The sequence below is a fragment of the Danio rerio genome, chromosome 21, assembly GCF_052040795.2.
Source record: "Danio rerio strain M-AB ecotype USA chromosome 21, GRCz13ab, whole genome shotgun sequence".
Lineage (NCBI taxonomy): Eukaryota > Metazoa > Chordata > Actinopteri > Cypriniformes > Danionidae > Danio > Danio rerio.
Window position 1 is genome coordinate 14,568,522 of NC_141041.1, and position 12,753 is coordinate 14,581,274.

The 12,753-nt window shown below is 30.9% G+C and overlaps 1 protein-coding gene across 5 annotated transcripts in view; it reads left to right on the top strand.

The window, feature by feature from the left end:
• The window catches only part of camkk2 (calcium/calmodulin-dependent protein kinase kinase 2), a 74,539-nt gene that overhangs the window by 38,540 nt on the left and 23,246 nt on the right, over positions 1-12,753 (top strand). For 4 of the 5 annotated variants that reach the window (XR_015520020.1, XM_087300901.1, XM_087300899.1 and 1 more), the window contains exons 4-9: positions 2,942-2,995; positions 6,357-6,408; positions 6,604-6,737; positions 9,251-9,287; positions 9,425-9,446; positions 9,538-9,626. Coding sequence is in view for 4 of the 5 variants with exons in the window: in XM_087300901.1 (XP_087157027.1) it covers positions 2,942-2,995; positions 6,357-6,408; positions 6,604-6,737; positions 9,251-9,287; positions 9,425-9,446; positions 9,538-9,626 (388 nt within the window). In the remaining variant the exon portion in view is untranslated. Of the gene's footprint in view, positions 1-1,616; positions 2,467-2,529; positions 2,996-6,356; positions 6,409-6,603; positions 6,738-9,250; positions 9,288-9,424; positions 9,447-9,537; positions 9,627-12,753 lie in introns of those variants that run through there. The other variant, XM_087300902.1, reaches the window with a different exon arrangement.

The window sequence follows — 12,753 nt, forward strand, 5'->3', positions numbered from 1 at the left end:
ACAAGAGTTATTTTATTTAGAAGCTTTTTTCTACTTTAATATGGAAAACATAATAATAATAATAATAATAATAATAAATTTTGTTTCCAAAAATTTATTTTCCCTTTAAGAAAATAAAGTTTTTTTTTAATGTTTGTTGTATGCAATGTGTGTTTTAATTTCAGTTGTTCATCGTTGAAGTAAATAATCATAGATAGTTAATAGTGTGTGTATCCTTCAATTGTTTCAAAATCAGGCAATGCACCCTTCATTCAAAAATCTCTCACTCGTAATATGTGAGCATATTTACTGTACAAAACCTGTCAGTGAACAATGTGGGCAAAAGCATAAAAAATAAATTAAATAATCGTTCATTAATCGTGATCAAGTTAAAAGGTTCAATTAATCGAGATTTTATATATATATATATATATATATATATATATATATATATATATATATATATATATATATAATTAATTCATATTCTTTCGGCTTAGTCTCTTTTTTTAATCAGGGGTCGCCACAGTGAAATGAACAGTCAACTTATCCAGCATATGTTTTACGCAGTGGATGCCCTTCCAGCTGCAACCCTGTACTGGCAAACACCCATACATTCTCATTCACGCATACTCATACACTACAGCCAATTTAGTTAATCCAATTCACCTGTAGCGCAGGTTTTTGGACTGTGGGGGAAACCGGAGCACCTGGAGGAAACCCACACCAACATGGGGAGAACATGCAAACTCCACACAGAATTGCCAACTGACCCAGCCGGAAATCGAACCAATGACCTTCTTGCTGTGAGGCGACATTTCTAACCACTAAGCCACCCTGTCACCCCAGTACATAACATTTTACTATTTAATTTGCAAGAGACTATTAATCAGCTTAAAGTGCAATTTAAAAACTTAATTAAGTCAGGATAAGTTAGTTTAATTAAGAAAGTCAACAGTTTTTCTGTTATTTATTGATGAAAGCATGGGTGTCACGGTGGCGCAGTGGGTAGCACAATCGCCTCACAGCAAGAAGGTTGCTGGTTCGAGCCTTGGCTGGGTCAGTTGGTATTTCTGTGTGGAGTTTGCATGTCCTCCTCATGTTGGGGTGCTCCGGTTTCCCCCACAGTTCAGAGACATGCGCTACAAGTGAATTGGGTAAGTCAAGTTGGCCGTAGTGTATGTGTGCGAATTCAAAAGTGTATTGGTGTTGGGTTGTTGCTGGAAGGGCATCCGCTGTGCAAAACAAATGCTGGATAAGTTGGTGGTTCATTCCGCTGTGGCGGCTACTGATTAATAAAGGGACTAAGCCGAAAAGTAAATGAATGAATGAATATTAATGAAAGCACCATGGTTTTCTCGTCACTGAACCAAAGTACCATGTTATTAGTTTTTCCCTAGAAGGAATAAAATAGGATAAGAGCATGTAATAAATTGAATACTGAGTAATGGAGCAGTGTGATCGTGATAGAAAGGAGCAGTGAAGTGTTTTCACTGTTGCTGTTCCACTAAACTTCATCTCTGGTCGAGGCCATGGAAAACTGTCAGCTTGGAGGAGGAGGAGGAGATTCCTGCTCCGCTCTCATCTCTGTCTGAGCGGCGGATTCCCTGCTGGAACACCAATCTGCTCTCCCAGCTGGACCTGTGTGTGTGTGTGTGTGTGTGTGTGTGTGTGTGCGTGCGTGCGTGTGTGTGTGTGCGTGTGTGTTTGTGCTCATATTTGGATTGAGTTTGTGTGGTATGAGAGTTTGTATATGTGCGGTGTTTTTTGTGTGCAGTGTTTGTGCGTGCATGTGTATTTATGTGTAGGTGTGTATGTGTGTGTGTATGTTTGTGTGTGGTATGAGAGTGTTTGTGTGTGGGGGTTTGTGTGTGTGTTTGTTTACACATGCATGTGTTTGTGTGTGTGTGTGTGGGAGTGCTTGTATTTCTAATGAGTGTGGGTTTGTGTCTGTGTGTGGTGTTTGTGTGTACATGTGTGTGCATGTGTAGTTGTGTTTATGTGTGTGGTGTATGTTTGTGGTATGAGAGTTTTTGTGTGTGCGCGCGTGTGTGTGTGTTTTTGCGTGCATGTGTTTTTTTGTGTATGTGTCTGTCCGTGTTTGTGTGCCTGTTTGTGTATGGGGTGTTTCTGTGTGTGTTTATGCGTGCATGTGGGTTTATGTGTAGCCGCGTGTGTGTGGTACAGTATGTATGTGTTTTTATTTGTTTCTGGTATGTGAAGTTGTGTTGTATGAGAGTGTGTGTCCATGATAGTGTGTTAGTGTGTGTGTATTTGTTTGTGTGTGTGTGTTTGGTATGAGAGCGTTTGTGTGTTTGTGCATGTGTGTAGTTTGCGCACACATGTGGTATGTGTGTGTGTGTGTGTGTTTTATTGGCTGTGTGTTTGTGTGTGTGGTATGTGGTATGAAAGTGTTTGTGTATATGTGTGTCTGTGTTTGTATTGGGTGTGTGTGTATGGTATGAGAGTGTATGTGCATGTGTGTTTGTGTTTGTGTTTGTTTGTGTATGTGTTTGTGTTTTTTGTGTGTGTGTTTGTGTATGTGTGTAGTTTGCGCACACGTGGTGTGTGTTTTGTGTGTGTGTGTGTGTGTGTGTGTTATTGGCTATGTGTTTGTGTGTGTTTGGTTATAGAGTGTTTGTTTGTGCATGTGTGTTTGTGTATTTATGGTATGTGGTATGAGAGTGTTTGTGTGTGTGTGTGTGTGTGCGCGTGCATGCTTGTGTGCGTGTGCGTGTGTGTTGGAGACTGAGCAGAAGTGGAATTATGACAGTCTATGGACTTGATCACCGGCTGTTGCTTTGCTGGCTGGGTTTGCTTTGCCTGTTCTCCAGTTAATCAAACGGCACAAATGTTTGGCTGCTTTGGCTTCCTGATTCCCTCCGTTACTGCATGTTTGCGCTGTATTCTGATCCCTATGCAGGTTGTCTTGACTGACACACACCTTGTTTTTCTGATAAAGGGCTCCTATGGAGTTGTCAAGCTGGCGTATAATGAAGACGACAACACATACTATGTGAGTAATGCTTGTTCTCCAGTCATTCAGTTGAAGTCAGATATTCAGCCCTCCTGAATATCTTTCCCCAATTTCTGTTTAACATGAAGATTTTTTCAACACATTTCTAAACATACACTATATTTTACTAGATATTTTTCAAGACACTAGTATTCAGCTTAAAGTGCCATTTAAAGGCCCAACTAGGTTAATTAGGCAAGTTAGGGTAATTAGGCAAATCATTGTACACTCTCTGGCCACTTTATTAGGTACACCTTGCTAGTACAGAGTTGGATCCCCTTTTGCCTTCAAGACTGCCTTAATCATTCGTAGCATAGATTCAACAAGGTACTGGAAATATTCCACAGAGATTTTGGCCCATATTGACATGATAGCATCATGCAGTTGCTTCAGATTTGACGGCTGCACATCTCCTGTTCCACCAAATCCACAAGGTGCTCTATTGGATCGAGTCTGGTGACTGTGGAGGCCATTTGAGTAGAGTGAACTCATTGTCATGTTCAAGAAACCAGTCTGAGATGATTCACACTTTAGGACCTGGTGTGGTCTTCTGCTGCTGTAGGTCATCTGCCTCAAGGTTGGACGTGTTGTGTAATCAGATATGCTCTTCGGCATACCTCAGTTGTAACAGTTGTTATTTGAGTTACTGTTGCCTTTCTATCAGCTCAAACCAGTCTGGCCATTCTCCTCTGACCTCTCGCATAACAAGGCATTTGATACCACAGAACTGCCGCTCACTGGATATTTTCTCTTTATCAGACCATTTTCTGTAAACCCTAGAGGTGGTTGTGCGTGAAAATCCCATTAGATCAGCAGTTTCTGAAAAACTTAAACTAAATCACCTTTCTTCCCCATTATGATGTTTAGATTGAATTGCAACAGATCGTCTTGACCATGTCTGCATGACTAAATGCATCGAGTTGCTGCCATGTGATTGCCTGATTAATTTGCGTTAACAAGCAGTTGACAGGTGTACCTAATAAAGTGGCCTGTGAGTGCATAACAATGGTTTGTTCTGTAGACTATCAAAAAAATATAGCTTAAGGGGGCTAATAATTTCGACTTTAAAATGTATTTAAAAAATGTAAAACTGCTTTTATTCTAGGCAAAATCAAACAAATAAGACTTTCTTAAGAGGAAAAAATATTTTAGGAAATACTGTAAAAAATCCTTTGCTCTGTTGAACAGCATTTGGAAAATATTTGAAAAAGAAAATTCACAAGAGGGTTAAAAATTTTAACTTCAGCTGTATATATACTGCACGCACTCTTGACATGAGTTTAATCTTTGATGAAAGTGAAGAGCAAACATCCTGGTGTTACCTTCAGTAGTAATAAAGTGCTCATAAATACTGTAGCAGTCACAAGAAATTATAAGCAACGTTTATTCAGCCAAAAATGGAAAAGTTTTACCTTTTAAAAAATTTTTGCATTTACACATCCATGAAAATGACCAAAAACACAGTATCATGTACATGCCAGGCCAGTATTTAGCGCTGTCACCTTGATAGTAGACAGTTCCTTTAAGGAAGTGACGATGTATTGTCAGCGCTGTATGAGTTTGCAGTAAATCCACATTTCGTTGATGAAGTGTTGGGAAACACTTAAGCGACAGCAACACTACTAGGTATTCCCCCATTGTTGTGTTTGTTTGGGCTTTTTTTGATTCACACTCCCCTAAACACCTAGTATGCACATTAGTGGCAACATCATTTTTAGGCTTTTTTTTTGTTTTGTTTTCATGTTTTTGACTAAAAAGAGTTTTAAGTTTACTGTTTTTTGCATTTTAGCTGTTTTGTACAGAAAAGAGCTTTAGTTATGGATCCTTTATGTTTTTGTGTTTTTTGCAATTTCACAGATGATGATGGGCAACTTGGAACTATTAACTATCCATTTTTTGAAATTTTATTTGTTTATTTATTTGTTTTACTTTTTGTGCCAAAGATTTTATAAATAGTTTTATTGTAATGTATTCTAATTATTTTGATAATGATTATAAAATGTTGTGATATTAGTAATCATAATAATAGATTTAAAGATTGTTTTATTATTATTTTTTAAATAGTAATAATTTTAGTTTCAAAATAATAATAATAATAATAGTAGTAATTATTATTATTATTATTATTATTATTATTATTATTATTACTATTTTACAATTAAATATTATTACTATTTCAGATTTTTATTCATCATCATCATAATAATAATCATAATAGATTTTAACATTGGTTTATCAATTTAAAAATGTTAAATAGTAATAATTTAGTATAATAATAATAATAATAATAATAATTATTATTATTATTACTATTATAAAATTAAATATTACTGTTTCATATTTTTTCATCGTCATAATAATCATCATAATAAAGGATTTTAACATTGGTTTATTATTTAAATTGTCAAATAACAACAACAACTACAACAACAACAATAATAATAATAATAATAATTATTATTATTATTATTATTGTTATTATTATTATTATTGTTGCTGTTGTTGTTGTTATTATGATTATTATGCAATAAAATATTATTACTATTTCACATTTTCATAATAATAATAATAATAATAATAATAATAATAATAATAATAATTATACTAGATTTAAAAAATGTGTATTAGTAATATATAATTTTATACTTCTACTATTACTTTTTCTTCTATTTATAATAATAATAATAAGAAGAAGAATAATAATAATAATAATTATTATTATTATTATTATAATTATTATTTAATAAATATATTAAGCATATAACAAATATGTTAAAAAAAACAAAAAACAAAAACAAAAAAATCTTTTATTTCAGTTTGTGGTCAAGGCAATGTTTCTCATTTAGTTTGACTTATTGTACTAAAAATAACAAAAACTGAAATATATACATTTATTTTGGTATTAATTTTAAAATGAGCTTTGTTTCATTTGCCTGGCATTCATTGTTTGGATGTATAACTATTTCTGGTTTATCGCATCATAATACCAGGGTTAGTATAAAATATATTGTAGAAAATTAAATAAGCTCGTTTCAGCTTGTTGTCAAGAGGGTCATTCCCAGTCTTTTATTTTAATGTAACTAAAAGTGGGATTTAGAAAACAAACAAAGAAAAAAAATATAAAATTACATTAACCTTAAAATGAAAACACTAAATACAAAAATAAAGAAAAAATATATAATAAACAATCTATAATAACCCAATGTAAAAAAAATAATAATAATAATTTTCTTGTCTTTATTTAATCTTCATTGTCTAGTAGAGTGGTACTGGTGTCAGTGGTGTTTGTGGAATGGGGCATATGTCAGTAATGATTGTGGCTTTCTGCTCTCACTCTCCTCATTCTCACTGCTCTCCACAGGCCATGAAAGTGCTGTCCAAGAAGCGGCTGATGAGACAGGCTGGCTTCCCGCGTAAGTGTCTGCTTTAAAGCAGATGGAGAGCTCAGCGGGACTTGTGTATGTGTATGTGTGTGCGAGTGTGTGTGTGTGTGTGTGTGTGTGTGACAGTGTGTGCCTGTGAGTGTGTGAAGCCGTAGTTCATCATCTATCAGACTGCCCAATACTTCAACCTTTAACACGATTTCTTTTTGTACTGCTGTAAAACAGGCAGACCTCCACCTCGCGGGGCGAAATCAGCCCCTGAGGGCCCTCCACAGCCCAAAGGACCACTGGAGCGTGTTTACCAGGAGATTGCAATTCTCAAGAAGCTGGATCACCCCAATGTGGTGAAGCTGGTGGAGGTGAGGGATTCTGAAGTGTTTTCACAGACTCCAGTCAGAGCGAAGTGTGTCGTTTTTGTGCCACCAGCGCCACCATGTGGAATGAAAATATAATTGTGTTCAAACAGGTTTCCCACAGTTCCAGCGAGACACATTTGAAGTTTAATTGTAACAAATAATTATAATAATCAAATTTGGATAAGTTCACAAAACATGATTATTATTTATTTATTAACTATTATTTTTTATGACTAACAGAATTATTATTCAAATTAATATTGTTATTAAAATTATTATTATAATAAACTTTAATCATTATTACGATGAGTATTATTATTCCAAATATAATTATAATTATTTTTTTATTATTATTAATATATATTATTATTATTATTATTATTTATATATATATATATATATATATATATATATATATATATATATATATATATATATATATATATATATATATGTATGTATGTATGTATGTATGTTATTAAAATTACTATTACTGTAAAAACTATAATCAATATTATTATTATTGTTGTTAGCGACACATTTTCAGTTCAATTATAAATTAATCATATGTGGATTGTAGTATAAGTTTGAATAAATTCACATAAAATTATTATTTATTTATTTAAAATTATTGTACTAATATTAACAAAATAATTATAATGATGATTATTATTATTAATATTATTATTAACAAAATTACTATTATTAGATTAACTATTATTATTATTATTAAATAGATTATTATTATCAATATTATTGTAACTAAAATTATGATTATAATTTTTTTATTATTGTTATTATTAACAATTATTACAATTATAATTAGATATATTATTGTTATTAAAATTATTATTATAAAAACTATAATCGTTGTTGTTGTTGTTTTTAACTAATTATTATTATTATTAAAGATATTATATTATTATAAATTAATCAGGATTTATTATTTATTAGGATAATATAATTATAATTGAATATATTGTTGTTAATAAAATTATAATTATAAAAGCTATTATTATTATTATTATTATTATTGTTATTTTTATTAACAAAATTATTATTGTTATTAAAGTGACATTATTCAGATGTGGATGTGGAATGTATTATAAGTTTGAATTAATTCACATAACATGATTATAAGTTATTTATTTACTATTATTGTATCATTTATTAACAAAATTATTATTCAAATTATTCAAATTGTTATTAAAGTTTTTATTATTAAAATATATTATTGTTATCAAAATTATTATTATTAAAGTTATAATTGTTATTATAATTATTAATAATAAAATACAATTTTATTATAAAAAACTTTTAATAAAAAAAACTTTTATCATTATTATGATAATTATTATTATAAAAAATACAATTATCATTTTTATTTATTATGATGATTATTATTGTTGTTATTAACAAAATTATGATATTTATTATTAACAAAATTATGATGATTATTTATATTGTTATAATTGAATATTGTTATTAATATTAACAAAATTATTACTATTACATTAATTATTATAATTGAAATGTAATATTATTATTGTTATTGACAAAATATGATTATGATTATGATTATTATTATCACTATTATTATTATTATTATTATTATTATTATTATTATTATTATTATTATTATTATTATTATTATTATTAATAATAATAATAATAATATTAACAAAACATTTAGTATTATAATTATAATTGAATATATTATTGTTAATAAAATTATTATTATTATAAAAACTATAATCATTATTATTGTTATTATTATTGTCACACAATTATTATTGTCACACATAAGTTACATTATTCAGACGTGGATGTGGAATGTATGATAAGTTTGAATAAATTCACATAAAATTATTATTATTAGTAGTAAAATATGGATTATTATTATTAACAAAATAATTATAAAAACTACCATTATTACTATAATAATAAAATAATAATAATAATAATAATAATAATAATAATAATAATAATAATTATTATTATTATTATTAATATTATTAAATATAATACAGTTTGTGGAATTTTGTTTACTGCAAAAATATAAATAAAAAAATCTAACAAAAAGTTTAGGATGTATAAAATGTTTATATTTTTATATAAATCTTTATTTGCAGTGCACTGCTATATACTGTGATGCTATAAAGCATTGCAATCCTTACCATAAATAGAAAACAGAAAAAACTGTGTAGGTACAATTATACATGACCACCATTATTAACCTTGACTGAAATAACCACAGTTCATTTCCTCTATTTTTATACATTCTATTGAAATCTAAATTAAAACTGTCACGTCATCATATTTAAACAGCTTGTAGTGAAATGGTACCTACGAATGTCCTGTTATATAAAAATAATAACTACAGAGTACAAAAGTAGTTTATGAAGTGAAGTGTGCATTTGTGCATGTATTCAAGGGCTATGGGCAAAATGTGTGTGTGTTTTCATTCCCTCATCTAAACAGTATGCCATTTTTTTTTGTTTTGCTTTTTCCCGCAGGTGTTGGATGATCCAAGCGAGGACCATCTGTACATGGGTAAGTCTGGCCACACACTCATCCTCTCGGCAGATGCCACACACTTCCACACACTTTTTTTTTCCATGCTAAATGTATGTGAAAATGGAGAAGCTGATGCACGACAGCCTGACTCTGTTTCCTGTGTGTTTTCGCAGTGTTTGAGCTTGTCAAGCGAGGGTGAGTGACATCTTATTCCTGACTGCAGTGTCACTCTGACAGAGAAGCTGTGGCTCACTGGCTGCGTGTCTGTGTGTGTTTGTGTTTGTAGAGCCGTGATGGAGGTTCCTACTGATAAGCCTCTGGATGAGGACCAGGCCCGCTTCTACTTCCAGGACCTGCTGAGAGGAATCGAATACTGTGAGTCTGGGAATTCAGCTGAAGTTAATGCTTTGTGGAGCGATCAATACTCATGAGTGGTGCGAGGAGATGCAGATAAAAGGCCACAATGCCCTCATACCATTTACTTGTCTTGTGGAGCCAAGAGTTTTATATCGAGCCAGAGTAAACTTTTGTTCTTAGAACCGATTCTGACAAAGACATGTCCGTCTTACATAGTAGTGTTTTTTTTTATTATTTATAAATTTCACTGTTTTCAGTTTATTTAATTGTTTGTTTATTATTTATCCATTAGCTTTATTTATTATTTGGATTAGCTGTTATTGCTAATATATATATATATATATATGACACACACACACACACACACACACACACACACACACACATATGAGCAATATCACATGAGTAGCAGTGTGATTTGGCTGTATATCCGCACTGGTGGGAGGTGTGTGTTGGCTTGAGGCTGCTAGACCGAGTGCCTTGGTGTCCCACCAGTGACAATAAACAGCCACATTACACTGCTACGAGTGTGATATTGCAATTGTACAACAGTTTGACAGCATAATCGTGTGTATAAAAAAGAAAATCAAGCACAGAGAGTCTAAAAAACCTTTTTGTAAGAGGAACTACTTTCTTCCGCCATTCATTTGCATCTGCAGCTGACCGTCAGAACAGCCAGTGCTATTTTACCAACGTCACTTTAAAGCTAGTGTTTAAATGTTTCTCTAGTGTAAAATCTAAAGTAATGACAAAACAGGTGATTTTGCTCACATTTTAAGATTATAAGGCTGAACGGCTTGAAAAGTCATCAGTCTACCAAGATTTCCCAGTATTTTTCTGCTGCAATCGGGAGATCACAATAATTAACCCTGGAAAAAACAATGCAAGGCAAACACTACCAGATTACATCAACTTATAAAAAAGAGATTGACTCAAATGTCACTTACCTCTTTTATAATGATTTGATCAGCTGTAGTTTGAAATTTACTGAGTTTTTCTCCCCTAAGGGCTTAATTTGCGGTCTTTGTCGGCATCCTGTAACGGAAGGTCAAACGTCTTTGCTCTGCTCAGTATGACAGGCTCATGGCCACCAACGCGCTGAATCTCTAAAATTATAAATATTTCAAAAAGGCACTATCCTTATAAATACACTGCATAGTTGCAATCTAAACATCATTCTCGCCTAAAAATGTATGTCTCAAATGTATGTTGTCCAACAGCTACAATATTTGTCATAATAGTTTGAATAACTAATTTCTAATAACTGATTTATTTTATCTTTGGCATGATGACAGTAAATAAGATTTGAGTCGATATTTTTCAAGAAACTTCTGTACAGCTTAAGTGACATTTAAAGGCTTAACTAGGTAAATTAAGTTAACTAGGCAGGTTAGAGTAATTGTGCAAGGTTTTGTATAACGATGTTTTGTTCTTTAGTTTATCGAAAAAATATATAGCTTAAAGGTGCTAATAATTTTGACCTTAAAATGGCTTTTAAAAAATTAAAAGTTGCTTTTGTTCAAGCCAAAATAAAACAAATAAGAATTTCTGCTAAAGAAAAAATATTATCAGACATACTGTGAAAATTTCCTTGCTCTGTTAAACATCATTTGGGAAATAGCTAAAAAAAGCAAGGGGGTTGCTGACTTCAACTATATATATATATATATATATATATATATATATATATATATATATATATATATATATATATATATATATATATATATATATATATATATAGTTGAAGTCAGCACCCCCCTTGCTTTTTTTTTAGCTATTTCCCAAATGATGTTTAACAGAGCAAGGAAGTTATATATATATATATATATATATATATATATATATATATATATATATATATATATATATATATATATATATATATATATATATATATATATATATATATATATATATATATATATATATATATATATATATATATATAATTTGTAGATTAAAATATAATGTATTTAATAATCTATATAGTATAATATAATTAAATAATTTACTTTTTCACCTTCCATGTTTAGGCATAAAACTGGACACTTTAAATTGTTTAAATAGTATTATAATTTTAGTGCTGACCACTTAACACTTTTTGATCATTTATAAATTACTATTGTTTATAAACTACTTTAAGGTTTATTAGAACTTTTTATTACTATTTTATGTCTTCGTTTTTGAATTTTGTTTCAGTTTAGGGTAATTCAGGCATAAAATTACCTACTTAGCAACCTTTATTTTATTATTCTTTAATATTTATTATTATCTTGAATCAGTCCCTTAAACATACTTTCTGCATTAAAACATAAAACATACTGCTGTGTGTTTGTACTTCTGCTTGTACGTTTATTATATTTGTTGATATGTCAACTTTATTTATTAATTGATTAATTGTAATTGATTAATTGTATTACTAAATTAATAATTGAATTTAGCCATTTTTACCAATACATTTATATGTTTTCAAGTGTACAATTTCATTTAATATTCATGCTTTATTTTAGATATTTCAATTAATAAACAATTCATTGTTTTTTGGTACATGCCAGTATAACATTCCAATAAAAGCCAATGGATTTGGGTTTTGATTTGAAATGATTATTTCGAATAAAAAAAGTCATACACAAAACAAATCTTTAAACAAAATACATTTCAACATGGTCGAAATGGATCAGGATGAATCACAAGCTTATTATTTCCCCCACTTCATTAACACACACATCATTCGTCTATTAATTAATAACTTATTTTTTCTTTTACTTATTTTCTCTTTTTACATGAGACAAATTTTATGTAATGTAATGTAATGTAATGTGTATTTATATAGCGCATTTATTGTGTATGGCCATACACCCAAAGCGCTTTACAATCATGAGGGGGGGTCTCTCCACACCACCACCAGTGTGCAGCATCCACTTGGATGATGCGACGGCTGCCACAGGACAACGGCGCCAGTGCGCTCACCACACACCAGCTATTGGTGGAGTGGAGAGACAGTGATAGAGCCAATTCGGTGGAAGGGGATGATTGGGAGGCCATGATCATAAGGGCCGATAGAGGGACTTTGGCCAGGACACCGGGGTTACACCCCTGCTCTTTCACGAGAAGTGCCATGGGATTTTTAATGACCACAGAG